This window comes from Ictidomys tridecemlineatus, chromosome 12 (genome assembly GCF_052094955.1).
Source record: "Ictidomys tridecemlineatus isolate mIctTri1 chromosome 12, mIctTri1.hap1, whole genome shotgun sequence".
NCBI classification, from domain to species: Eukaryota; Metazoa; Chordata; class Mammalia; order Rodentia; family Sciuridae; genus Ictidomys; species Ictidomys tridecemlineatus.
Genome location: NC_135488.1, coordinates 102,955,833 through 102,983,394, shown reverse-complemented (window position 1 = coordinate 102,983,394; position 27,562 = coordinate 102,955,833). Strand labels below are relative to the sequence as shown.

The 27,562-nt window shown below is 45.8% G+C and overlaps 2 protein-coding genes across 11 annotated transcripts in view; one reads left to right on the top strand and one right to left on the bottom strand.

Annotated features, from left to right (window-relative positions):
* Fam228a (family with sequence similarity 228 member A) overlaps positions 1-23,923 on the top strand; it is a 30,945-nt gene extending 7,022 nt beyond the window's left edge. Inside the window, exons 4-8 of one of the 2 annotated variants that reach the window (XM_078029595.1) lie at positions 1,074-1,161; positions 1,281-1,425; positions 6,270-6,408; positions 9,489-9,653; positions 23,646-23,923. In XM_078029595.1, the coding sequence (XP_077885721.1) occupies positions 1,074-1,161; positions 1,281-1,425; positions 6,270-6,408; positions 9,489-9,653; positions 23,646-23,648 (540 nt within the window). In that variant the 3' untranslated portion in view covers positions 23,649-23,923. Of the gene's footprint in view, positions 1-1,073; positions 1,162-1,280; positions 1,426-6,269; positions 6,409-6,959; positions 8,231-9,488; positions 9,654-23,645 lie in introns of those variants that run through there. The other variant, XM_078029596.1, reaches the window with a different exon arrangement.
* The window catches only part of Itsn2 (intersectin 2), a 126,350-nt gene continuing 109,629 nt past the window's right edge, over positions 10,842-27,562 (bottom strand). For 5 of the 9 annotated variants that reach the window (XM_005322591.5, XM_040271373.2, XM_078029577.1 and 2 more), the window contains 11 exons: positions 26,602-26,723; positions 23,774-23,880; positions 22,773-22,956; positions 20,123-20,221; positions 18,232-18,399; positions 17,629-17,844; positions 16,996-17,117; positions 16,133-16,215; positions 12,916-12,999; positions 12,271-12,444; positions 10,842-11,764 (listed from right to left, as the gene is read on the bottom strand). In XM_005322591.5, the coding sequence (XP_005322648.2) occupies positions 11,607-11,764; positions 12,271-12,444; positions 12,916-12,999; positions 16,133-16,215; positions 16,996-17,117; positions 17,629-17,844; positions 18,232-18,399; positions 20,123-20,221; positions 22,773-22,956; positions 23,774-23,880; positions 26,602-26,723 (1,517 nt within the window). In that variant the 3' untranslated portion in view covers positions 10,842-11,606. Of the gene's footprint in view, positions 11,765-12,270; positions 12,445-12,915; positions 13,000-14,267; positions 14,345-16,132; positions 16,216-16,995; positions 17,118-17,628; positions 17,845-18,231; positions 18,400-20,122; positions 20,222-20,696; positions 21,195-22,772; positions 22,957-23,773; positions 23,881-26,601; positions 26,724-27,562 lie in introns of those variants that run through there. The other 4 variants (XR_013429185.1, XM_078029579.1, XM_078029580.1 and 1 more) reach the window with 4 other exon arrangements.

Below are 27,562 nucleotides of genomic sequence, written 5' to 3'. Positions count from 1 at the left end.
AGGAACCCAAAGAACTTAGATGGTTGCATAATGTATCTGCGTGAGAAATTTGCTCTTTCATTTATTCATTTGTTCACTGGCCTCCAACAGAGGAAGAGAGGCCCGGGGACAGTGTGTACAGTGGAGCATGACTTGTCACAGGATCTATACAGAGTCAATGGGACTTAGGAGGCTCCCCTCTGCAGAAGGTGTGTGGGGTCGCAGGAAGGGTGCCCAGAAGAGCCAAGAGTTGGAATCCTACCAGTGAACCAGTTAAAACAGCGAGATGCAGGTTTTAGTTTTGCTCCTGGGCAGCAGAATTAGGCATCAGATATTGCTGTTAGTTGTGGGGTTTTTTGTTTTGTTTTGTTTGTTTGTTTTAATGATATGTCTCACCCTGAAGAGAGGCGTGGTTTATTTTGCTTCTTGCAGAAACCCAAGCCAGATCAGGTTCTTTTGGTCATGCGCTCTTTAGTGTGAACCCATCCCATTTATTGATTCTTGATTTTACTTCTTGCGCTTTAGGAGTCTTGTTAAGGAAGTCAGGGCCTCTGACATGGTGGAGGTTTGGGCCTGCTTTTTTTTCTATTAGGTGCAGAGTCCTGTCTGAGATGCTTGGCACGGCACCCAGACCCTGGGGCCCAGCATTGGGTTAAGTGTTGTGAGGAACTGCAGGGAAAAGCCCAAGGCTTATAATCAGGAGGGGAGAAAGACGTTCCCCTCTGCAGCGGCTTCCCCCTCGGTGGTTGGAGCGCTCCTTGTGCTCTTGCAGTGTCCTGAGCTGGCTTCTCTCAAGACTAGATGGTCACTGTGTGTGACCTGTCTGTTCTAGACTGAGAGACCCTCCAGGTCAAGACCTGGCCTGGGCGTGGCGTGGAGTGGCCCAGCCACAGCAGGACTGCGCCAGAGGGAGCAGGCCACCTCCTTCCCTTTGCTCCATGGAGGCAGCCGCTGTCTACTCTGCCGGCTCTGTGGACAGGGTGCTCCTGGGCCTCTGTTCTCAGGGTACACAAAGGCCTGGAATGCTTTGCCCAGGTGTGAACAGCCTAATACTAAGGCATTTTGGGTCTCAAAGAGTGTCACTTTTTTTGCAGGCTCCAGTCCCTCCGTTTTGTGGTCCTCTGCTGCGAAGACAGCAAAAGGCAGAGGAAGAGGCCAGAGCCAGCCGTCGATATGAGACAGGTGCTCTGGGGTCAGGGACTTCGGGCTTAGAGACTGCCAATTGTCAAATGATGCTCCATCCCAAGACCCACTGGGGCTGTTTTTAAGAGTGTTGACTTAGATGTTTCATTTTCCTACAGGAAAACAATACTTCGCCAAAGAGCTCAAGGAAACCAAGGACAGACTGCACGCCAAATGGCCCCCGTTCATTTTCACTCTGCAAAACGTGGTTCCGAAAGAGTCTCATAAAGCCTCTGGGGTACCCAGGAAAAGTAAGGCATTCAGGTACGGAGAGAGCACCCAAATGAACAAGCAAATGCTTGTTGCACCTGCAGTTTAGGGTACTTCCTAATGTAAGTTTTGTAACTAGTCATTTTTTTTTTTTTTTAGTGACTTCTGGTTTTCTCGTTTTTACTATCATCACCTTTGTGTTAGGCAGTATATGTAGAGAACAGCATGAAACACAAATAACAGATCCCAAATAAAATGAAGATATTTAAAAATAAAAGGCTAAGTAGTATTCCACTGTGTATCTATACCACAGTTTCTTTATCCATTCATCTATTGAAGGGCATCTAGGCTGCTTCCACTGTTTAGCTATTGTGAATTGAGCTGCTATACACATTGAAGTGGCTGCATCTCTGTAGCATGCTGATTTTAAGTCCTTTGGGTATAGAGGAGAGGGATAGCTGGGTCAAACAGTGGTTCCAATCCAAGTTTTCTAAGGTATCTCCATACTGTTTTCCAAACTGGTTATACCATTTTGCAATCCCAGCAATGAATCAGTGTACCTTTTTCCCCCACATCCTTGCCTGCACTTATTGTTGCTTGATTTTTTGATAATTGCCATTCTGACTGGAGTGAGATGAAATCTTAGAGTAGTTTTGATTTGATTTTTCTCTAACTGTTGGAGATGTTGAACATTTTTTTCATAAATTTGTTGTATATCTTCTTCTGTGAAGAATCTGCTCATTTTCTTAGCCCATTCATTGATTGGGTTATTGGTTTTTTTGGTGTTAAGTTTTTTGAGTTCTTTAGACATCCTGGAGATCAGTGCTCCATCTGAGGTATGTGTGGTAAAAATTTGCTCCCACTCTGTAGGCTCCCTCTTCACTTCATCAATTATTTCTTTTGCTGAGAAGAAGCTTTTTAGTTTGAATCCATCCCATTTATTGATTCTTGATTTTACTTCTTATGCTTTAGGAGTCTTTTAACAGGGCCTCTGACATGACGGAGATTTGGGCCTGTTTCACTATAACTTTTGTTCTTTCTTTTCTGAAGCAAATCTTTTCTAGAAGTATTTCTAGGCCTCAAGTTGTATCATTTATAAATACTTGAGTTTATCCTTCACAACTAGTAAACAAACAAAAATCATTTTTATAATTTTCCTAAGTGTGTTTTTGCTTATGGGGACCCTTTCAGCTTCTATTAGCTTTAAAATCCTTACTTATCCTTTATTTTTTCTTTTTAACATAATACATTTTAGTTTTCCAGAAAATTTTATGTTCACATAAAATAGTGAGACAGTTCCTTTATATTCTCTGTCCACAGATACACGTCTTCCTCCACTGTGGACATCCTTTGCCACAATAGTGCATTACAATCAATGAAAGCACATTGACATAATCAGTCCATGATTTATGTGACAATTTATTTTTGATGGTGTACCATGTTATGGGATTTAAAGCACATTGACATAATCAGTCCATGATTTATGTGACAGTTCATTTTTGGTGGTATACCATGTTATGGGATTTAACAAATGTATAGTGATGTGCAGCTCTCATTACAGTATCTTACAGGATAGTTTCACTATACCCCAAATCATCTGTGCTCTACCAATTTATCCCCTGCCCCCATTCTCAGCAACCACTGATCTCTTTACTAGCTCCATAGATTTTTCTTTTCCAGAGTGTCATATGTTTGGAATTATATAGTAAATAGTCTTTCACATTTCATTTATCTATCTATCTATCTATCTATCTATCTATCTATCTATCTATCTATCTATCTATCTATATCTATCTATCTATTACTGAAGATTTAACCCAGGGGTGCTTTACCACTGAACTACATTCCCAGCCCTCCCTCCAATTTTTTCCTATTTTTTATTGGTGCATTATAGTTGTGCATAATGATGGGTCCCCAGTCCTTTTTTGTTTTTACATTTTGAGACAGGGTCTCACCAAGTTGCTTAGGGCCTCCCTAAGTTGCTGAGGCTGGCTTTGAACTTGTGATCCTCCTTCCTCAGCCTCCTCAGTCACTAGAATTACAGTGTGCACTACCATACCTGGCTTACCTTCATTTAAAAATTTTTTTTTTAGTTGTAGTTGGACACAATACCTTTGTTTTTATTTATTTATTTTTATGTGGTGCTGACGATTGAACCCAGGGCCTCGCAGGCACTAGGCAAGAGCTCTCCTGCTGAGCCACAACCCCAGCCCCCTACCTTCATTTAAAAGAAAAAAATTTATTTGTTCTTTTTAGATATACATGACAGTAAAGTCACCTTCATTTATAAAAGCATGCTTTTACACAATAAAGAATACTAGGTTGGAAGTTATTTTGTTTTAACATATATCCTGTTGTCACTCTTTTAATTAAGAAATCAAGTGCCAGTCTTACTGCTGTTTTTTTCAAAGTAATTTATCTCTTTTCCCTGGATACTTTTAGGATTTTCTCATTCTTTGATTTTTTTTTTGTATTGTTATGGGATGTTTCCAGATGTGGATTTCTTTTTCTACTTGGAATTCATGGTTTGTCTTGTGTCTGTAGATTCATGTCTTTAGCTGATTTTGGAACGTTCTGAGTCATTTTCTCTTTGATTGTTACTGCTGCTATATTCTCTCTCTCTTCTCTTTTGGGTACTCCAGTTAAACATATTTTAGATTTTCTCACTGTGACCTTTTATGGCTCTTACTTTTCTTGTGAATTTTCTATTCTTTTTGTCTCTCCATATTTGATTCTAGATTTTTTAAAATCTCTTTCATTGTGTCTGATAATCTGTTGTTAAACCCATCTGCTGAGTTCTTATTTTCAGCCATTTTGTTGTGCGGTTCTAGAATTCCTATTTGGTTCTTTTCATAGGAAAACGTTCTGAAGAGGGCTGTCTGTGCTCAGGGGTCTGGAGAGTCACCACCCTCACTTCACTGGGGAACCTAACTCAAATACGTAGCTTGACTTGCCCACTGCGGGAGGAGACGTTGAGAACAAGATTAAATGCCTAACTGTGAGGACAGCTACCTGGTCCCAGGAGGAAAAATAACCCGCCAAAGATCCTCAGAGCACAGAGGAGGCAGTTTCTGCCCTGGTACTCGAAATGCTCCAAGGGAAGTGTGGAAGCAGGGCTTAGCTGGAGGGTGTCAGCTCAGTCCTGACAGCCTGTCCCCGTTCTGGAATTGTTTCCACAGACATCCAGTGGCTTTACAGTTATGAGTGTTTGGGGTAGATTTTCTGGTTCCCACTAGTTGTTGCAGCAGAATGCAAATTTGGACACTCACTACCAAGTGGAAGTGTCATGGTGCTGGGGTTCAAACTCAGGGCCTTATATACATTCTAGAAAAGTGCTCTATCACTGATCCACATCCCCAGCCCTTTTTAAAACCACTTTTATTTGAACATTAATAATAACCTAACTTCTCATCTCCTCTTCCTCTCTGGCTCCCCAGCCCCTGATGTTGCAGTGCTCAGCTGATCCTTCTTCTTTAATCTGGTCTCTTCCAGAGTCTCTGCCTAATAGCTTGAGTGATGTCTCAGGAGCAATCAGCTGAGAACTCTTGGTAGCTTCCCATAACCCTCTCAAACGTAGGCAGTCTCCTTATTAGGCACACGAGGTGCCATCTGGGCCCTGACACCCTTTCTGGCTTCATCTCAAAAATCCCTTTTCCTTAAAGAAAAGAAATACATATTATCCACAGGAGTCTCTGGTCAAGTCTGCATGTTTACAGCTCCTGACCCTTGGGGTCATGAGTGTCCCTGCTCTATCACTGGCCACTTCAGTGCTGCAAGAAAGTCCCACAGTAGCATGGCCCACCCTCCCAGCAGCCAGCCCCTGAGGGCAGGGCTGTGTTCCCAGTGCTCAGCTAGAGAGTGGTGGGGGACACGTAAATGGAGGGAGAAAAGAGATGGGGGTGGGTTACCTGCAGCCTTTTGGTGACAGCCCTCTGGGTGCCTCACACAGCTGACCAAGTAAGAAAGGACTTAAGCACAAGGTGGTCAGATGAGTCAGAAGCAATATGATTAACAAAGAACATAATCCTTCTCAAGTTAAAGAAATGGGGGGCAGGGGAGGTACATATGTTAGAAAGCACCAACATATTGTGAAAGACAAGGCCAGAAAGCCAGACTGCTTGGGGGACAAGAGATCAGTCCCTTCCTTTTGGGGACTATGTGGTTTTCACTGTCACTTCTTGTGAACCTGCTTCATTTCTGTTTCTGTGCACACTGCTTTCTCTGCAGGTGTAGGAAGCAGATGCTCCAGTTTTGCTGACTTTTGGGCTTGAGCACTGGAGGCTGTGTATTAATCCCTCATCACAACTCTCTCTGTGCCTCAGCCACAGCTGGAGAAGGGTCCCAGGACACCTGCTTATCTGCAGACTGTGCCAGCAGGGGTGTGGGGGGGCAGAGAGAGACTGAGAGCTGTATTAGCCAGCTTCACTTCATCACAGTGAAATACCTGAAGCAATTAGCCTCCAAAGAGAAAAGGGTTACGTAGCTCAGTTTTCAAAGTTCAAGTCCAGGATGAGGTGGTCCCAACTGCTTTGGGCCATTGTTGAGGGAAGTACATCATGGCAAGAATACTTGTAGGAGCAAACTGCTCACATCAGGAGTCAGGAAGCAGAGAGAGAAAAAGGAAAAGACCAAGGTCCCATGGTCCCTTTCAATGACATGCACCCAAGACCTGTGACCCTCCCAATAGGCCTCACAGCACCTCCCCGTACTACCAACCTGGGAACATAAGTTCAGTAAGGACCTTTAGGGGTCTCATCCAATCCATAGCAGAGGGACAGCTAACACTGATGTCTCGATGGCTTTTCCTTTTTATAATGAACACAGAGTTCACTAAATTAATTCCTTAGAATGGTACAGTTCAGTTTGTTCTGAGTTAATGTTTCTTCTTTTCTCCAAAGTCCTGAAAGGCCTCTCTGTATGGAAAAGAAGCGTCTGTTTGGTAAGGAGAAGACGACCGACCTCAGCCAGCTTGCTTTTGAAAGGCAGTTCCGTGTCTCCCAGCTCCGCAAGAACAAAGAGGCTGAGAAGAGGGGTCTGGTGAGCGAGACCTGGGGCAGGGCCCGGCTGGCAGGATTTGGCAGCATCCCCAAAACAGTATTCTCCACCTCAAAAGCAGAGCCCCCAGCAAAGCCTTCCCTCAAAACTAGGCTCCTGGGGGCAGAGGGGGCAGTAGCCCAGGAAAGGGGCAAAGAGGAGCCGGCAGAAGGGGACAGTGGCTCCATGCACAAAAAACAGTGGGCTGCCTTGACTTGGAGCTGCTGCTGGGGGGACACTCTGGGTGGGAAAGCCTTGGGTCATGAGGCTCAGATGGTGGCAGATGTGGGACCTTGGAACCCACTTTCAAGAGACCCTTGGCAGAAGGAGCTGCCCTCTAAGGTGGTCTCAGCTCTTTTCCATGAGTCTGCATCCTCCCACCATTTTTCTACCATTGATCACTTCTCACATCCAAGCCTGACCAAAAATCTTGTTTTCAGTTCAGCCACAGTAGGTGGGGATTTTTTGAACTGAAATTTATACAAAAAGGGGTAAAGCAAAATGAGATGTTAAATATCTAAAAGGTCTTTTATTTTACCTTTATTTTCTTTTAGTGGTGCTGGGATTGAACCTCAGGCCTCGTGCTTGCCAGGAGAGCTGCCCCAGCCTTAAGAGGTGTTTTATATGCAGGGATTTTGCCATCAGTTTTCCACCCAGTGCTCACGGCTTGGTGGGCACAGCAGCTCCTGGCCTGCGCCCCCATCCCTCCCCCACAGCCCTGAGGCCTGAGGTTAGCCCCTGGGGAAGCGCCTGCCGTAGGCCAAGGGTCCAGGACCTGGTGTGAGTGGACAGCGGCACGTCTTTGATTTCTCCTTCCACCAGCCACACGCAGAGGGCCAAGGACCATCTCCTCTCTCCAGTTTGAAAACCTGGTTGGATATTTTGGGACCCAGCTTCTCCTCAGCCTGTTGTTCTCCCAGTCTCTCTGGAGCCAAATGAATTCTCCTTAGATGGCAGGTTACCAGACTGCTTTCCTCATCAGCTCTTTCTGAGCATAATTATATTTGAGAGCAAAGGAGCTCCCCCCCCATTCAATTTTTTAAAATATTGAATGTGGGTGATGATTTCATGTACATAATAATATATCCTTCACTCCACCTTGTGACTGTGTGTGGTGAGAACACTTAAGACCCACTCTCTCAGCAAGTTTCAGGTCCAGTTGTCCCTTGGTATCTGTGGGGATTGTTTCTAGGATGCTCTGAATCCCACAGCATGTGACACTCGAGCCCCTTAGATAGACGGTGTAATTTTTGCACATACCCCATGCACATCCTCCTATGTACTTTAAGTCATCTCTAGATTACTTAAGATGCCTAGATCAATATAAATGCACTTTTAAATAGTTCTGATGTATCGTTTAGAAAGTAATGATCAGGGAAAAAAGTCTAAATGTTCAGTACAGATAGTTTTTCCCCCAAATATTTTTGATCTGCAGTTGATTAAATCCATGGATGAGGAATCCATGAATAGGGAAGTCCAACCGTATATAATAGAGTATTAATAACTTAGTCACCATGCTGTACAGTGGGTCTCTAGAGCGTCATGATTAAAAGTGGACAGCTTTTGACCAAGGTCTCCTCCTTTTCCCACCTCTCACCTGCTCTCTGAGTTCAGCTTTTTTAGATTTCACACATCAACCAGTTTTTGCAGTGTTAATCTTTCTGGGACTGGCTTGTTTCATTGGGAATGATGTCCTCCAAGTTCATCCATGTTGTTACAAATGATAGGACTTCCTTGTCTTTACCAATTCACCTTTCAATGGACACTTAGTTTACCTGTCTTAGCTGTTGTGAATAATGTTGCAATAAACATGGCAGTGAAAATATCTATTCAAGACATGGTTTTATTTCCTTCAAATATATATGCTCAGTTGTGAAGTAACTGGACGGTATAGAGGTTCTGTTTTTAAATTTTGGGAAGCCTCCATATTGTTCTTCATAACGGCTGTACCCGTTTATGTTCTACTGAAAGTGGACATGTGTTCCCTTTTCTCCATATACTCACCCACACTTGTTAATTTGACTTGTTGATAACTGACAACCTAACAGGTGTGATATGGTATCTTACTGTGGTTTCAATCTACATTTCCCTGATTAGTGATGTTGAGCATCTTTTCTTATGGCTATTATCATTTGTCTTCTTTAAAAAATATCTATTCACAACTCAGGAGGCTGAGGCAGGAGGATCACAAGTTCAAGGCCAGCCTCAGCAATTTAGTGAGACCCTAAGCAATTTAGTGAGACCGTGTCTCAAAATTAAAAATAAAAAGGGATGTGGATGTAGCTCAGTGGTAAAGAATCCCTGGGTAAATACCCCAAATCTATTCAAGCTCTTTCCCATTTTTAAATTGAGTTCTTAGCTTTTCTGCTATTGGGTTGTATGATTTCCTCATGTATTATGAATACTGACTCCTTATTGGCTATATAGTTTGCAAGTATTTTCTCCTATTCCTCATTTTTTGTTTCCTTTGCTGTATAGAAGCTTTTTGGTGTGATGATCCACTTGTTTATTTCAGATCTTCATGTGACTAGTCCGCTCTACTCTTATGGTAGCAAAGGTTATTTGCTGTCACCGAACAGTAGATAGTGGTTTAAACACACAGAGGTTTGCTCTTGTTCGGGCCTTCTGATGGGCCTTTGTCATCTTTAGCACCTGGCTTCCAGGAAACTCATTCATGTCAACCATAAAGGGGAAGCAATTTGGGATGAGTTCTGCCCTAGCATCTGTGGGCCAGGCCTGAGGTACGCACGCCACTCCTCTGATCTGTAGGCTAGGACCCTGTCACAGTTGTCCCTAACTGAAGGATGCGAGGGTGCTGGGAACACCTGGCTGGTCTGAGCACAGTGGCAGGGGATCCCATGTGGACAGCAGGTCTCTGCACACTAAGGTCCACGCAGCTGAGGATGGAGATCTCACGGGAGAGCGCAGAGAGCAGAGGAGACAAGCGAGGCAGGAGGTGGTGCAGAGCCCCCTGAGACTCAGCTTGGCAGAAGGACCGGGTGTGGGGCAGGATTCTGGGTCCCCCTGCTCCAGTGAGCCTCCACGGCCTTACACCACACTCAGTCCTTCTCTTCTGTCACTAGGTTTTAGGGACCCGGCAGCAGAGACCCCGCTCCTGGGCAGCTGGGGATCATGAACAGAGATGGGGGCCACAGCCCGTAGAAAGAAGAGTGATGACAGCCGAGGTCCTGGGGAAGCACCTGGCCTCCCTGCAGGGGATGGCCAGGCAAGGCCATCATTGGCACAAGGTAATAAAGCTTCACGGACTTCGGTCTGCCATATCCTGCAATAGTTAAAGTATCGGGAAAATGGTTTTCCCCTCGAGGAGTGGAAGGATATTGCAAGAAATGTCCAGATAGTAGCACTTACTGTTTATGGAGCTCTGGTAATGAAACAGGAACCTTGAGTTGAGAATTTTAATAGCAAGATGGATTATTATCCCCTAATATTTGATGCTCAGAGAGGCACAGTGCTGGCTGGGAGCCAATATCCAGGTTTTACGAATAGTGTCCCACTCCAAGTCAGTCCCAGTAATGCCCCAGGGGACACTTTCTCCTCTGACACACTTGGTAACAAAGCCAGGTGGCTAACAAGCGGATCCTCTTTAGGAAGGTGGAGTTACCCTTTGGCCAAGTGTCCTTCCAGAGGATGATGGAGTTGCTGGGTGCATTCCTGACGGGCATTATCCTCCAAGGTCACTGAAGCCATCTTGCTCAGATCAGGCAGGTGACCCTGTCCTAAATCTGCCTAAAGAACCCTGACTTGTCTCAAGATGGAGAAATGGTACTAGTCACAGCTCATCTAGTGAGAATTAAAGTCCCCAGTAGTCCTTGGAAGAGGAGGATTGTTCTGCAGTTACAGCTAAAAACCAAACAAACAAACAAACAAAAACCCTAGAACTGGTTTTAAACGTGCCCGATCATTAGGGACATGGCAGGCATTCTGACATTAGCCCACAGTTAGCTCCAGAACCAACACTTGCATTTTTCCAAACCTGAGAGATGGCCAGCAGTTTGCTTGCTCAGTGAGGCTGTGCTGACCTGCCAGACTTTGCTGTCAGTGAGCAAAATGTTCAGTTGTTTTTGTCAATTCCAAATGCTGTTTCTTCTTCTTTTTGTCTGTTTTATCCAATCATTGTCCAGGACCAATACATGGAATGAGTCAATGATGGATTAAAAAAATTTGAATATATTGAATTATATTTTTCCATTGTGGCCAGTGAAGAAACTTTGTCCCAGGAACATGAAACACAGATTCACCAAAGTTACAAAGCAAGTTGATGGCAGAGTCAAGCTAGGCCTTGGGTCTCTTGGCCATAGTGTCACCCCATCTTTGGTTTTTCCCCATTGTACCAGAAAAGAAATTTGGTTTCACTATAAGCAGCCTCTGAAATTACCTTTTAAAAGTGTTTCATGTAGAAAATAAATCAGTCATACTTTGAAAGATAACTTCATAAACTTTTATTTTTATTCTCTTCTGTACATATTGGCAATGATAAAGCTTAAAGATGCATGTCCTATGAAATATGCAAACAAGGAATTTACATAAATAATTTATACTTCAGAAAATTAAAGTTGAAAAATATTTTCCACATTATTAGAATTCACAGTATTTAAAGTACATCAAGCTTCCCCCTTTATATTTCAATCTATATTGTCATAGCAGAGAATGATAAAATCTAGTTAGGAAGGAAAGGATCAAGTTTCTGTTTTTATTCAGTGCACGAGTAGACGCTCTATCAGTATCAGCTGCGGGAGTGCTGAGGCTGCAGCGTTTCATCCCAACCCTTCACCTCCTGAGTGCCGTGACCCAGCAGAGGTCACAATGTGTGGAATGGTCCAGTGTCACCAAACCACTCCCCCTGGTAGACACATTCACCAAGTGGTAACATCTGTTGGTCTGATGCCTCATTTCCACATAATACTTTTATAGCCCTGAAAATGGAAACCTGGCATCTAAACACAGCTGAACATGTTAACACTAGTACAAGGCACTGTGCTGTGGGGTTTGTTTATTTAGAGGAAAGGTCATGTTTGCATAGATTGCTAGCAATTTAGTGTGCAATAAAATACAGGCCCCAGCTTGCATGGCTTTGTGATGGATGAAGCCGAGTGATGCTCCTCAGTCCCAGGAGAGCCCATTCTGTTATTCTCTAGCCCCAGTCTCAGGGCAGAGCCTCTGGTGCTGTCCTCCCCAATCCCCTAAGGGAGAGTTTTTTGTTCAAAAAGCTGAAGGTCAAAGCGGACCCAGACCTCCCCCGTGGGGACCTCGTGCAGCAGTAGTCGCCGGGTGGTAGGGCCTTTGTTTTCCTGTTCTGTTTGAATTTTTGCCACTGGAACTTCAGTACGACCTAGGAAATCTGGTGAATAAACATCATGTAAAGGTCCAAAGTCTTTGTTCTTTATAAAACTATTAGATGCAGGGGGAAAAAAAAAGACTACCTCAAGAGAAGTGTCTAAAAGAGGTTCACAAAACTTTTACATCCAAAACAAGTAACTTCTTTTGGCTATGGCTGTTTGATACTCTGAATAGATGCATGTACAATGACAAAGATTTGTCTAAGGGCAGCTGCCTATTTGTAGTCCAAGCCTCTCTGGTCAGAGAACGTTCTACTCCTTCAGTATATCCCACAGGGTTTAGCTGGTGTGTGCAGGTAGTGACTCTGGTCAAAGACCTGAAATGCATCTGACACGGTCCCCTCCCCCCGAGGAAGGGCATCCACCGTGGCTAAAACGAGATGACACAAATCTGTGTCATTTCCCATAGTAGTCATGGGGTGTATGAATGGCTGAGCATCCTGGATACAGACCCTAAGTTCTAGAAAACTAGGAACATCTTTTGACCTCCAAGCCAAGTTATACTTACCATCTGGAGAAAAATGGTCTCTGTCAAACATAGTGAGACATAGCACATCTTGGTAAAGATCCTTAATAAAGAACTGGCAGTTAAAGTTCCACTTGGGATTTAGTGTGTCCTGGAGGGTTCTGGTGGTGTAGCTCTGGGAGCCCATGCTGATTTCGCAGTATGGATTACTCTTTCCTAAACAGAAATGAACCACAGACATGTAGCGTGGTAGGTGAAATGCTTGACAAACAGGGCCGTCCTCAAGCAGAACCAGGTCTGCAGTACTAGAGACTACCGCAGCAGGGCCACTGCCTGAGAGACCCCGTCTGCTCTGTGATCTGGCAGTACAGCCTCTGTTCCCGAGCATGAAGCCTCACTGTAACCCTTGGAAGCGACTGTGAGCTCTAAAGCCAACCCCCCTCCCCATGAGCCTGGGCAACGCCAGTGCAACCTGCGTTGTGCATTTCAATGCAGAAGCGCTGAGGAAGGCAGGCATTGGTACTTAGTGGGGAGCCAGAGTGACAATACTGGTCCAATAAGTGGATTATCACATCTCTGTGGCACTGGGAACACTACTTTAAAAATGCATCCCATCATTCAGAGTGCAGAGGGTCACCAGCAAAGAGCAGGGCATTGCTATGTCTGTTGAGTGAAAGAAGCATTTACCATTTGGTTTACAGGCTTTTAATTCTGTGGCTTCAACGACATGCACCATCAGACGTCCAATGCCTGATGTCTTTTGAGAGCGGGCTACAAAAGAGGGAGATGAGTTATATTAATTTCTCTTTGAATGCAGATTGTGCGGTGATGATGAGCTGTGGACCCTCAGTCTCTCCTGATACTTTTAAAAACATTTGATGCTGGACATTGAACCCAGGGCCTTGTGAGTGCTAAGAACACTTCTACCACTGAGCTACACCCCCAGCCCTCACAGTCTGTCTTTCTAACCAGACATGAAACTACTCCATCCTCACAGGCTGTTGCACCTGGGCGGTGTTGTCTGTCAGGAATGCATTACCTGCAGTCCCTGCCCCTCATCCTATTCATCCTCACCACCCATCAATCTCATAGCTACCTCCCGGCCCATTCCCTCCTCCATGTATTCACTACTCTGACTATGAGCATTCCACAGCCTACTGGGTCTGAGATTCTGTATGATATCTGTCTCTTCTGCCAAAGAGGAGCCATGTGGTACATAAACTGTTGTATTCATCCTTTATTAACCCTTAATTACCTAGCAAGTAGTAATATTAACAAAGCAATAATGCATGTCATTTATTCAGCACTTCATAGCAAATAACATTGGATTCTTACTCTGTTTTAAGCATGTGCTAGATCTCTACATATATTTAAATTGCATAAAATAATGTAGCTTCCCATTTTATAGATGAGAAAAACTGAGGCTGAGAAAGGACCATAATGTACTCCATTCAGAGCTTTTAAGAAGCAGGGCCAAAATGTAAACATCAGGTACCAAAGTCTAAACCATTCACCGAAACTCCAATTACATGTACATAAACAGTATAGCTTAGAAGGCAGTTTGACTGAAGGTCTGGTTCTATTTGAGGGACTCAGAATGCTTTTAATATGGAGAAAGATGAGTCAGTGGGCTCATCTTGATAAACATGAAGTTAAGCAGGTGTTAAGCAGGTTAGTATTCAAAAACAGGATGCTTGGTGAGCTACTGATTTCTTTTTTAGCTCTAAGAATGTATGCCTTCTCTAAGAAAGGTCCATCTCTCTCCACCTCAGAATGTGCCTTCAGTCCCCCTGAAGGCAGAGGCTGTCCTTACTCTTCTCTGTAGAATCAGTTACTTGTAGCACTGAGCCTGACACAGAGTAAGTAATCGACATAGGTCTAAGGAATTGAACACAGGGATAATGCAGAATATGTACAGATATCGAGGGTAAGCAAAACTCAAAAGAAAAATTTTGATTTACATCTTTGACCAATTAAGACATCATTATATGCTTTATGAAATGATTCATTGATTTTTCAATAGCAAGCTTTTAAAGTACCTCTAAAATAACATTCAATTGGTGAAAGCCAGTTCACACGTCCCTTCAGGAGCACAGAACTTAAAAATAAGGGAAACCTGAATGAAAACACAAAGAGCTGCAACTGCAGTGCCAGGGGCCTGGCAGGAGGACTGGGAAGGCAGGAGGAAGTGAGGTGGGGACAGGGCGCGGCATGGGTGGATGGAGCCCTGGCCTCCACTGGGGAGGAGACCAAGGGCAGGTCTGGGCACAGCTGGGACGGGTGGCTGGGAGGGGCCTGGCATTCACATGGAGGTGAGGGAGAGTGTCAGAGGGCCAGGAGTGGGGAGGCGCCACACTGAGCTGGTGAGGATCTGTGAGCAGAGTGAACACAATCACTGTGACCAATACGGAGCCCCAGTGGACATGAGGGAAGAGAGGTGCCTTGCGGATGCTGAGGGTCATGAAGACAGAAAAGTGGCTTAGGGGACTTAAGCAGAGCAACTGGGGACTCAAGTTCAGAGTGTGGTACAGGCGCAAGCCCAGTGGGGGCTCCAGGCTGGTTACGGCAGCAGGAAGGAGGCAGTGACTGACGTGGGTCTTGAAGAAGGGGAAGGACGCTGAAGTGGGTGAAGCCTTTCGGGTGGACAGGTAGCACGAACACGGAAGGCCTGACTGGGTGCCGTGAGTGGGTCAATCAGCAGTGGCACAGGCCAGGATTAGAAAATGGTGGGTGATGGGCTGGGCAGGAGGGAATGCTGGGGATGGGCCCTGAGTTTAGCATGAGAAATTTGTCTTCCATTTCAGAGGCAAAAGGGGAGGTACCTAAGTAAGGGAAGCATGCTAAGAGCAGCTCTGTAAACAGAATACTACATAAATGAAGAGGATGGGTGGGGAAAGGGAGCCTGTGCTCTACCTGGGGGGAGACTGAAGGTCTATGACACTGGAAAGGAAAGGCCCAGGCAGATGGGAAGGATGATGGCGGAGAAGGACAGGCCTCAGCCGCTGATGAGATGAGAGGCTGGGGGGCAGGCAGAGGGCAGGTTTCAGTCTGATGGTCAAGGGCAATGCTCCCGTCCACAGAGCTTCTCAGGAGGGGGAGCCACTGTTGGAAGGAGGCTTGTGCACCCCACTGGAAATGCCAACAGGCACAGGGGAGGGGAGAGCTGAGCAGGGTGGGGGGAGGAAGTGGTGTCAGAGCTGGAGGACAGGGCAGCCGGGACCTCACTGAGAGGAGGCAGGTCCCCAGGGAGAGAGTGCTCAGGAGGGCGGACTCTGGTAAAAGGGCAGGAAGAGCTGGGAGGGAGATGGAGAAAGAAGACTGGGGCTAGGAGGACCTCCGGGAAGTGATGGGGTCCAGAGGCAAGGAGGAGCCTAGAACCTCAGCCTCTGGGCCAGGAAGCTTCAGCAAGGAAGTGATCCAAGCCTGATTAGGTCATTGATGCCCTTGAAAAAGCCATTTCCCCAGCTCTGGGACAGGGTGTGGAAGTGAGGAGGAGCAGACTGAGAGCCCAGGACGTGGCCCTGGAAGGCCAAGGTGGAACTGAGCTGTGGGCAAAGGAGCAGTGTTCCAGAGCCCAGGAAGTGGAGTCGGGGGAGCAGAAGGAGTCCCGCAGGTGTGAGGTTAGTGGTGAATGGAGTGAAGAACTGGTGGTGAAAGAGAAAGGATAGTCTCCGCTGCAGGGAGAAGGGAAGCCCCAGAGGTGGTACCCGGTGCCCATGTCTGTGGTGGGGGCTCAGGGAGTTTTGGAACAGCTGCAGTGGGAAGGGCTGGTGCCAGGGCTCTGCTAGCTCATGTCACCGTTACCTGTCACTGCAGAGGCGGATCTTGTGTCCCCTGGGCCAGACTCCCCCTGCCCACATTCCCCTGGCAACTGGTTCCAACCCTCCAGGGCACCACCAGATACCTTGATAAGCCTTCTCTCGCTTCTTCTTCTCTGTGTCAATGTACTGCTCAGAGGCTGCCTTGATTTTCTGGACCCACGCTGTCCTGCAGGAGAAGCAGAGCACAGCCATGGGGGACTTCCCAGGACCTCCGGGGCTCAACCACAGCCCCACATTCTGCCCTTCTTTTTCCTCTTGCTAATCTCAGCATTAGCAAGTTTCCAATCGTACACCTGATATTAGTTCAGATGAAAAACCTGGTTGCTAATTGAGGTTGAATTGGATATTTCCAAAGACAGTTCTTAGCTGCTCACAAAACACCAGACCCTTGCAAGGTGCTGGGGACCCAGAGCTAAAGACGAAATTAATCACCTAGATGACAGCACAGCACGAGAACCGTGCAGAGGAGGAGGGGTGCACCGGCTTGCCATCAGAGGCAGCGGCTAAGGCGCTCTCCCAGGAAGGCTGGCCAGTGGCTTGTGGATGGGGACGGGGGGGACAGCAGGCTAGCGGAGTGCAGGTCTGAGGGATGTGGGGTTCAGGGAGGACTGAGGCTGAGCAGCACAGGAAGGACCTCAGAAACCAGTGAAGGCCATGGACCACCACCCAAGGGCAGCCCTGATAGGACCTCAGTGGAGACTGAGGCCCTGGGTCTGCCACCATGAAAGCTTGTGGGGAGGGGAGTGAGGAGGGGCGTGGTAGGAGGAGCCTGACCCGGTACATCTAAACCAGGGTCTGCCGTGGGACTGGAGTGGAGTGGGGTGAGGTAAGAGAGGGGAGGACAGTTAGTAGGAAGTGAGCATGGGCGGAGACAGGTTCACGGCAGAGGGACAGGTCCAGGCTTTCTCCTAGATGTCAAGGCAGGACACACATGGGCAGGACTGACCTCTCATTAATGTTGTCTGTTCGGAGGGTGTAGACCCGGTCAATGTGAGAAATGTGGAAGACGGGCTCATCGCTGGAAGGGTCTGTAGGCAGTTTCACCAAGACTTCGTTCAGAAAAATGGGCTGAAAGAATTAGGGCCAAAACACACACTATGAGATGGGCCAGTGCTCCACTCACCTACGTCTAGAGTCTCTGTTCTGAAGAGCCTTGTGGAGAAGTAGAAAGGAGACTGTCTGGCGTTTAAGGTCTTTTACCCAGGGAGAAACAAATGGCCTCCATTGTGTACACTTGGGGTGCATTAGGCGTTGCTGAACTGGGGACAGGAGCTCTGAGTGCCACAGGCTCTCCTCTGCACACTGACACCTGGCCCTGTGTCAGGCTGTTTATAGAGACCAGATGCTGGATATGGACAGGTGGGACCAGGTGTCAATATTCGAGGAGGAAGCCAAAATCCAAAGCTGGATTTTGCAGATGCCATCAGTGGACAAGGAAAACCCACCACACTGGACTCCTTCCAGGCAAAAGAAGCGTGAGCCACCTGAAACAGGCGAAGAGTTCCAGGAGGGCAGGCTCTTGAGGTCAAGGTGAAGCCTGGCCGGGCCCGTGGTGCTGTGGCTGGTGGGCAGTACTCACCATTTTATACATTTTGAACTGAGCGTTGGACTTGGAGCTGAAAAGTTTCTCGGAGGCAGAGGAAACAGCAAACTGCTTGACCATATAAGTAAGCAGCAGGAAGTCATTGAAGAGGAATCCATGTAGTTCCTTATTGCTCTTGGTCTTGTATAGTTTCCCACTGTGTAAAAGCTTCCGGGGCCCCAGGCAGTTGGTGAGGGAGTTGAAAATAAGTTGCTTAAAGAGAAAGAAAATGTCACTTCGTAAGTCCCCCAGAACCATCCCAGCATCCCTGAGAGGCCAGGTCCTGGGCCGAGGATGCTGTGGTGGGATTCTCTAGGAGACGATGTGGCCGGCATCTTGCCTCCACACAGGAGACCTGCACATGGCCCAGCGGAAATGGACACGCATGCACATCTTGGAATACTGGTTCTACCAGCTGAGAACTTAGAACAAAACTCAGATCGTCTCTACAGACAGGAAGGTGACAGACCGAGAAGAAACGCAGGGTGGTGCCTGCACACCTGATCCAGGTGTGTACTTTCCATACTAGGGGAAGGTGAGAAGCTGGGTCCCCACCCAGTGTCTGCCAAGTGGCATCTGGCTGAGCTGCACAGGCCTCACCTCCGCTAGACCTTCACATTGGACATGCGCCTGGATCCACTCCAGTCGGTCTGAATTCTCCTTTTCCCGAACTCCCTCGTTCACCTGAGAACAAAGCTCCTCAGCCCGCTCGAGGGACAGCTTCAGGGAGGAGTGGTCCACGTGACTCTCTGGGGTGTTCTCCAGAATCTGGAAGAGAGCAGGCGGTGTCCTGGGGGAGGCTCTGTGCCTTTCAGCCACCTAATAGCTGCTCACTCGACTGCTGACCCACGGAGCGTCACTGCCTGCTCACGTGGGTGGGGCCAGGCAGTCTCTGGAGATACCAGAGCCAACAACATCATGTTTCTGCCCTTGAGAAGTTCACAGTCCACATCCCTTAGGGACAGAAGGACAGGTAATGTGGTGGAACGGGGCGACAGATACTCTATGGATCTGTAGCTCTGATTGGGTCTGGTAATAGGCCTTATGTTAAAGGGTACCGACCTACGTCCACCCTTAATTGGTCACGTATCTTGTGCCTTTAGGGTGGTGAGCCCTTCAATATAAATTGACAAGTGTGTTAACTTGCTGAAGAGCAATGGTTCGTTACATCTTGAGGGTCAATGATTCTTTGAAGATTCTGATGAAAGCAATGACTTCCCTCCACAGGAGAAATGCAGTGAAGTCACACCTTCAGCAGGTGCACTCAGTCCATTCTGAAGTGATTTCACAGAGGCCAGCACAACTTTGTGGGGTCTCTGGAAATTAAAGGCCCATCAGCAGACCACCACTGTTTAGAATCCCGCACTGTAGTCTGATGGGCCCACAGTCCTTTGTTTATAAGACCAACTGCAAAAAGTCCGGAAGCCTCAAGTTCTTATTCAGCACTGGTTGGTGGCAAACCTCACTTGAATGGAAGAGATGTGTTTGCTTGTTCTGTTTTCCCTGATGGCTCCTGTATTCCTTTGTAGGAATGTTAGTGATTGGTCTCAAGTGCTGCCCTGGTCTTGCTGCTGTGTAATAAATTTATGGTATTTGAATTACTTTCTGAATTCTGAAACATATCTGGCCCCAGATGTTTCAGTTACAGGGCTGGGAGCTGGATTAATGTGTAATTAATTAATCCAGCTCCCCAGCCATGGCATAGGTATCTGTAATATGGGGTCTATGTTGAGTTTACATAGCTTATAGACTAAAAGCTGAGGAATAATCAATAGAAGTATCAGTCCTATGTGATTACTACTGTTTTTCATTGTAAATTATATAAATGATTTTTTGTGGAATAGTCCTTTGGAAAGTCTGCCTTCTCCTTTGAAGGTGTACTGCTTCAAGATGCCTAAACTGCTTATGTCAAAAATAAAAATGGATGGAATTTTGGAAGGGATGTTTGGTCAGCAAGCTGATGAGGGATGTAGTGAGGGCTGATCCCAGTTTGTCCAGGTTACGTTGAGTTAGAGATGTCTGGGTCATCTGGGTAAAGGTGCTCAGTTGGAAGATGAATTTGCATCTCAGAAGAAAGACTGGGGCCCAAGGTTATGGGGCCCGAGGTAGGGGACTCTGCCCAATCTCTGGACCCAAGGAAGTCCCCACAGCTACACACTTAGAGAGGCCTTCACTTTACCCAGATAAGCACACTGAGACTGGGCTGCTTTGGCAGTTTCTAGAGAGTGGGATGACATTAGATGCTTCTTTTATTTGCCCATTAGGCTTTAGCCTTTGAATTGCGTGTGTATGTCCCTATGCATGCACATGCATATGGAGACACAGGAGCATGGTCTTTGCGACAGTGGACCTATTTTCCAGGGTCACACATGTGCAGGGCGAGGTTGGCACACTGAAACCCCTCAGTGTCTGGCCTCTGTGAATCTCTACAGGTCCTATGCAGACATTTGGACAGCCCAGTGTGATTAAGACCGCCCAGTGTGGCACTCACACTTTTGATGAGCAGCGGGTAGCGGGTGATCCTCTGCATGGGCTTCAGTAGGAAGCTGGAGAGGGGCATTCCTTTACACCGAGGGTCCGAGGCCAGCTTCTGCAAACAATTGAGAGGCTTATGAGGAACTCATTGCCCCAGTCCAAACAAGGGGAACCCTAGCCATACCCCTGCCTTTGACCACCTTTCAGATTTCAAATTTCTTATAATAACTTGGGATCCAAAATGATTCATATCAGGTTAGCAGCTGAAATCCCTCAGCCATGTACTCACAGCCCAGAGGCTGCTTCGGGCTCTTTCTCACATGCCGTTGGCAGCCTGTGTGGCCATTCCTCTTCTGCTTCTAAGACTACTCTCCCCTGGCTGCCTTCCCAGCCCGTTGGCCTTGGTCTTCGCATCCTTCCCCTCCTCTGCCCACTCTCTGTAGCTACTACTGCAGATGCCCTGCAGCTGAGGCCCAGCATCTGTAACCCAGACGTTCTCTGGTGTTCCACCCTCCCATGTGACATTCCTCCTTACCTGATGTTCCAAAGGCACGTTAGTTTCAACATACTCCAAATGAAGTCATCTTCCCTTGTAAAAGCCATCTTTTCTACCTCCATTCCTGAGCTGGCAGCAACCTTTGACATGCAGCCACCAACCCACAAGCACATCTGGGAGATGTCACTGACTCCCATCTCTGTCTCCTGAAGGGCTCTTGATTCCTCACCCCATCATGCTCACTGTCTCTACTTCATCTGAAACAATTGCTTCCATTTATCGAGCACCTGCTGTGTGCTGCGTGCTGAAGGTGTGAGCTTGCTGATACTGTTTCTGTGGCCCTTTCTTCAATTGGCTGATTCATACCCATCTCTCAAGCTTGGGTCAGCTTCCCTTGGCTAGGTTCTCTCCCGGATGCCTTCCCTCCTCTCCATGACCCTTCTCTGGCCACCTTTAGCATATACCATACTTGAACTGGGCAATGCAGGTAGAGGCATCAAGTTTTAGGTGTCTCTGTCCCTCATTAGGCTGTGGAGGCTGGGGGGCCAAGGACCAATCCTGTTTGCTCCTACTCCCAGTACCAGCACAGCACCTGAAGAGAGTAGCTAGTGTCTAGAATATTCATTTTTAATGACTGAAAAATACATGCATGATTATTTATCTTTCCCCATTACTGGACATTAAAACTGCTCCTCCTTTTGTTTTTTGGATAGATGTCTATATGTGCTGCTATAACAAGCATCTTCATGTTTTTACTTCTTTAAAAAGTAATATTTTGGGATACAGGTTATTGCCATAATAGATCCCAAAATGCAGTATTTCATGAACAACAAGAACCATAAAGAAATGTAAAGAAGAGCAAGAAAACAGATTTTGCTTTCATTTCCCTCAACCTTTTAACATGTGGAGTTAATAGTTTGTATTACTGAGCAGCATCAGTGAAAAGAACTTTTCCAAATGTGACATTTTAGTCCAGCAACCAGCTATACAAAGTTCACTACTGTATTGTTACAAGGTAGTCGGTGGCTCATTATCTCTACGGAGTGTTCTCTTTCTGAGGACAGTTCTAACCTCCCCACTCCCACTTTGGTACTGGGGATTGAACGCATAGTTGCTTTTCTACCGAGCTACATCCCCAATCCTTTTTATTTCTTTTATCTTGACACAGGGCCTCGCTAAGTTGCTTAGGGTCTTGCTAAGTTTCTGAGGCTGATCTTGAACTTGCAATCCTCTTGCCTCAGCCTCCTGAGCCACTGGGGATTACAGGTGTCTGTCTAGCCTCACTTTACTTCTAGTGTTTAATTTATGACCATGGCATCATAGAACTGATCATTTTTGCCTCTTCTCATCAGTTTCTGGAAACTTTGATAACACCTTTGCACACTTCTGGTATATGTATAGGATCACAAATACGCATTTTATGCATTATAATAATTCCTGGTATCTTTTGACACAGTTTGTTTTTCTATTTATTTTGTTTTGTTTGAGACACAGTCTCACTGTGTTGCCCAGGCTGGTTCCTTACTTGTGGGCTCAAGTGATCATTCCACATCTTGAGTAGCTCTTGAGTAGCTAGGACTACAGGTGCATGCCACCATACCTGGCTATCTGCTTATTTTAAGTAAGTTTTATTTTATCTTGTTGCAGTTTTTAATATTTATTTTTAGCTATAGGTGGATGCAATATCTTTATTTTATTTTTATGTGGTGCTGAGGATCAAACCCAGTGCCTCATGCATGGTAGGCAAGAGCTCTACCTCTGAGCCACAACCCCAGCCCCATATCTTGTTGCATTTTATACATTTAAGTGTGCTATTTTATATTCCTTCTGGAAAAGATGAATATTATGTAATTACAATTTAAAAATCAAATAGCTCTACAAATCTTTCTTTGGGAAAATCAAGTAGCTGATAAATAAGTTTGCTTAAGAAACAAAATACTCTGCTATTCAATGGGCAAAATCATGGTCCCAGTGCCAAGAAAAGGCAACAAACACAAAGCTATCAGAAAATTCTCTCCATGTTTGTGTTTTCTTTGGAAATAGATGGGGACCCTTTCTCTACTGCTGAGATTCCCTATGGGCCAAGTACACTGCTGTTTTCAGCTCAGAAGGGGGCTGGCCTGCCTACTATCCCAGCAAAAGACACCTGCAAGGCCCCAGATGGAGTTACCTTTAAAAATTCTTTGAAGTCTGAGTCTTCATCTGTCTTCTGCTGCAACAGAGCAGCTCCATTAAGCTGACAGCTGCAGAACCGGATATAGGCCTGCATGTGGGACAGCTCGGCTGCCAGGATGTCCCCAATCATCTGCACTGGCATCTTCTCACCCCCAGTTTTCTTCCGTACCCGCAAGGCCCTGCAAATGACATAGTCTCACCTTGTGTTTCTCAGTGAATGTCCCTGGCAATTAAAGGGTGAATGTCATGGGAGACCAAAGATAATGACACCCAGAGAGTTACCTAGGACACCTCTGGCACTGGGAGGGAAAGGTCAGCAGGAAGGAGAGGCACATGGGCAGTTCTAGAGCTCTGCTGACCAAGTCAACCAGGGGAAATGTTAGCAAAGAAAAAAAATGACGTCTATACACTTGGGCTTCTTAGGCCTATTTCGGTTTTACTTCAGTTTCTTAGTGAAGTTTCTTCTGAAAAATCCTAACCAATTCAAATGAACCAATAAGAAGGGCACTGTCACTGTCTGTATGGGAAAAAGGGCACAAGAGCTGCAGAGGCCAGGGCAGAGGTAGATCAGCAGGGACAGAGCCCAGCCCCACTGCCCTTCTCCCCTAGGTGTCAAGGATGACAAGTGACCTGAGCAGTGGAATTTCACACCAGGACTTAGGATACTGCCACACTCGGTGATTACATCTGGGGCATGAGCGGCAGCTCCTCTTCTGACTCTCACTATCCTCCTGCCAGAGCCAGATGTCTTACACTTTGGAATTATATTAACATAGCACTTGCTTAATGATTTAATCATGTCTTTGTTTAATCAAATATATTCTTTGTTATATTTCTTGACTTTCCTCAATAATTATGTATTTTACAGTGACTGGGCATTTTACAAAGCTTGAGGGAGCAGAGACAGTTGAAGATTCCTTTGTGAAGTGGCCCCTGCAGGGGGTGATGCGTGACAAAGTCAGTGTGGCAGCAGTGACCCGGATGCTCATGACTCACTTCAGCAGCTTTGTGTTGGACATGATGAGCTCTTTCCAGTTAACAAATATCAAGGACATTTCTCCCTCAGTGAGAAAGCCTGACTCTGCCATCCGTTTCTGAAAAACCTAAGTTCAAAACATAGAATAAATAAGTTAACCTTAGGGTGGATACATGCCTTATGTGTGCTGTAAATTAAACAGTGTCTTCATACACTCAAACTAGTAAGATCATGGTATTCTAAATAAGCACATTTACGATTGTTAAACTGCATAATTTCCCTACTTTTTGCTATTTGGGTTCTATCAAGGGTGATTCTAAGGAGTGAATCTGGTAACAACCGCTATCACAGGAGATTCTCCTACTCATCTCACAGGGACATTATGGAGGCTAAATAGACCCCAACACAGGGTATCTATGTGTTATCTACATAGTGTAAGATCTTACAGAACTGAGGAAGCATGACTACTGTTGGATTGAGCATCCCAGAGTTCTTGGGAATGGCTTGTGATGAATTCAGTAGAGAAACAGAGTGGGCCCCCAGACTAATCCCCAAGCAGGTGTGGAACGCAGAGGCTGGCTGGCTGAGAGGAAGGAAAAACACTCTCCAACTGCATTCCATATGTATAAATATGCAGATGTGTGTGTTCACATGTGTGTGGTGTGTATACAGTTCTCACAGAACTTCTCAGATGATACAGATAAAGAGATTCAGGTATTAATTATTCCCAATTGGCTCAGGTAGAAATAAAAGCTTACCAAGTCATTTGATCAAGGTCACAAAGCTAGAACATGGAGCAGCTAAAAAAAAAAAATTCAGCTCTTTTTGATTCTAAGTCCAAGTTTCCAATACACAAATCCGACATCTAGGAAATGACTTTAAAATCTTAAGGACATAGAATGGTTATCTGGAACTACGCTTCTCATATGTGATCTTTCCAAAATACATGACCTACTGCTCCTCACTGAAATCATTCAAAGGCTCCCCTACTGGCAGTGGGCTGAGCTGCAACTCCTTCCAGAGATTCACAGGCCTGTGAGATCTGCCCCCTCTGACCTCACCAACTGGCCCTCAGGTACTTGACACTCTGGCCATACTGCACAACCTCTGGGCTCCTAACCCCAACATACCTTCCCACTTCTGCTTCCTGAAGCACAGCTGGAAGAGTCCTTCCTGGCTGGGGGTGGTCCCCTCTTTTGGCAGCTAGCCTTTATTGCATCCCACTCTGCCTCCCAACAGGACTGTGACTTCCCTGAGGACACAAACTTCCTTTTTTCATCTCTGTTTTCTGGCATAGTGCTTTGCACTAGGTTGATGTTTGTTGAATTGAGTTGAATGTGGATTCGCAGAATGAAGATATAAATGCTATGAACTGATACCCTCTGAAGACTGAAGATGCCAGGATATTCCTATGAGACTGACCCTAGAAAGACAGTCTTTCTGCTCTGAGGCTGCCACTAAGGACAGGAACGGCTTTGGTTTCTAGCTGTCCTTTTATCAACAAATTAATTTATGTCACTTTGTTTCTTAACTCTATATAGCAGTTCTGTATCAGGTTCTGCGAGGGAAGCAGAGTGAATAAGTCAGTCAGGCCTCTGGGAACTTCCATGGGAACAGAGCACCTGCACTGAGGGGCACTTAGGTGGAGCAGGCCTTGCTGGGAGGCAGATGCAGACAGATCATGACAGGTGTGAGGTGCATGTGTCCTCTTTGGGTAGTTTAAGACATCTCGCCTAAGTGCCTTGACATGTTTACTGGGAACTAAGAGCCATGGAAACAAAATCTTTTTTTTTTTCCCTCATCCAATATAAACCATTATAAAGTGCTTCTCTAACAAGGACAGCTTAAAGGTCACTGGTAACATTAATAGGCAAAAATATAAACCAACAGTGAAGATATATTTGGAATATATTTTACAATTTGATCCTATTTATTTTTCTAAACTGATACAAACATTAGGCAAACATCTCCACTGTTTTGTAGTTCCTCTGGCAATACCAAAGTTGATGAAAATGTCAGGTGTCAAAACAGCAGTGTAAATATAGTTAGGTAAAAATGTGAGGTCAAGTCTGCTTTGGAGCTTTACACCCACTCTGTCCCTTGTCCTTCCTTGATTGGTTCTACCACTTCAAACTGTGGCATTTCTGTGCCCTCCTGTTCTCTCTTTGCTCTGAATGAGCTAGCTTGGAAGAGAGCAGATACCCTCGTTAGACTTTCAATCCAACATTACCCAGTTGGCGCAGATGGCATTTTGAGGCTGTGCAAGTCCCTGCCACTGTCTGTGAATCTGTGCATCAAAAGTGAGGTACAGGGCTGGGATTGTAGCTTATTGGTAGAGCACCTGCCTCACACGTGCAAGACCCTGGATTCGATCCTCAGCACCACATAAAAATAAACGAATAAAATAAAGGCATTGTGTCCAACTACAACTAAAAAATAAATATTAAAAAAAAAATAAGTGAGGTCTAGCTGGTGTGATGGTGCACACCTGCAATCCCAGCTGCTCAGGAGGTTAAGGCAGGAGGATTTCAAGTTCAAGGTCAGCCAGGGCAACTTAGGGAGAGACAAACTAAAAATTAAAATTAAAAAAGGGCTGGGGATGAGGCTCAGTGTTAGAGTGCCCCTGGGCTCAATTCCCAGTATCACAAAAAAAGGGGGGGGAGGAATGTAGTTCACTGGTACAGCGCATACCTAGCATGAGCGAGGCCCTGAGTTCAATCCCCAGCATTACAAAACAAAATGTGAGGCCTTGCTTTGCTTCCAAGTGGGAGAGGCCCTGAGACTGACACCTGCCATCCCCTACAAAAGACAGCAGATGGTCCTGAGCTAGCTGGCAATAGCCCCTCACCTCAACAACAAGCTGCAGATCATCCATGTACCGCTCTTCCGTCTGAATCAGCTCATGAATGTAGCCCTGTCTTTTCCTCTCGATTGGCTGCATTGTGTCCAGGGCTTGGAGATCAGCACACCCTGTGGGAAAACAGGGTAGGGCTTAAAATATTATTTTGGTTGTCTTTGTAGAAATAGACAGTTATCAGAAATAAGCTATGCTGACAATCTTTCCAAAGAGTGTGACACACAGAGACCGACCCACTGCTTGAGTTAATAACCTACTACTCAGTGTGCCAAAGTGGTAAATTAGCCACATGTGTGATATTTCAATGTGCTCCTGATTTCTTTCTGAGTAGCAATGACAGGATTAAAGGATTTTTAGAAAAGGCCTCAAAGAGATAACTACACTAAGTTTCTGAAGAATCTCACCACCTCAAGACATTTTTTAAATTATTGAAATGTTTTCCAAACTGCCATCACTGGGTCATTATTAATTTAATTTTTTAAAATGCTGGTCAGGCCTAGCATTAAAAAAATTAAATAGACTATCATGTACACAGTTTTTTTTAAGTATTATTAAAGTTCTAAATTATGTAGGTATTTGGGGATATAAAGTATGTCTTACTTTTAGTTATTGTTAAAAACATGTCTGAGAATCAGGTCTCTAGATTTCTCAGAGGAAAGTTCTAAGGTTAGAAAACCTAAAATTCTCAGGACCCAGAGGTTCCCAACAAGACCACTGCCTTAAGCCACTGGAACACAGGAGTTCTAGCTGTGGTTACACTGCAGCCAGCCCGGAGTCACCGAGAGGGAAGTCCCCAGCAGCCTCACACGAGGGAGAGGGGTATTGCATTCACTTTGCATCAATTTATAGGCCCATCAGGAGCAGAACTAAATGTCACACTGTGAACTGACATATTCCAGAATCATTCTCAAGTAGCTGAGGGCTGGTCTGTGCACAGGGGGCAAGGAATAGC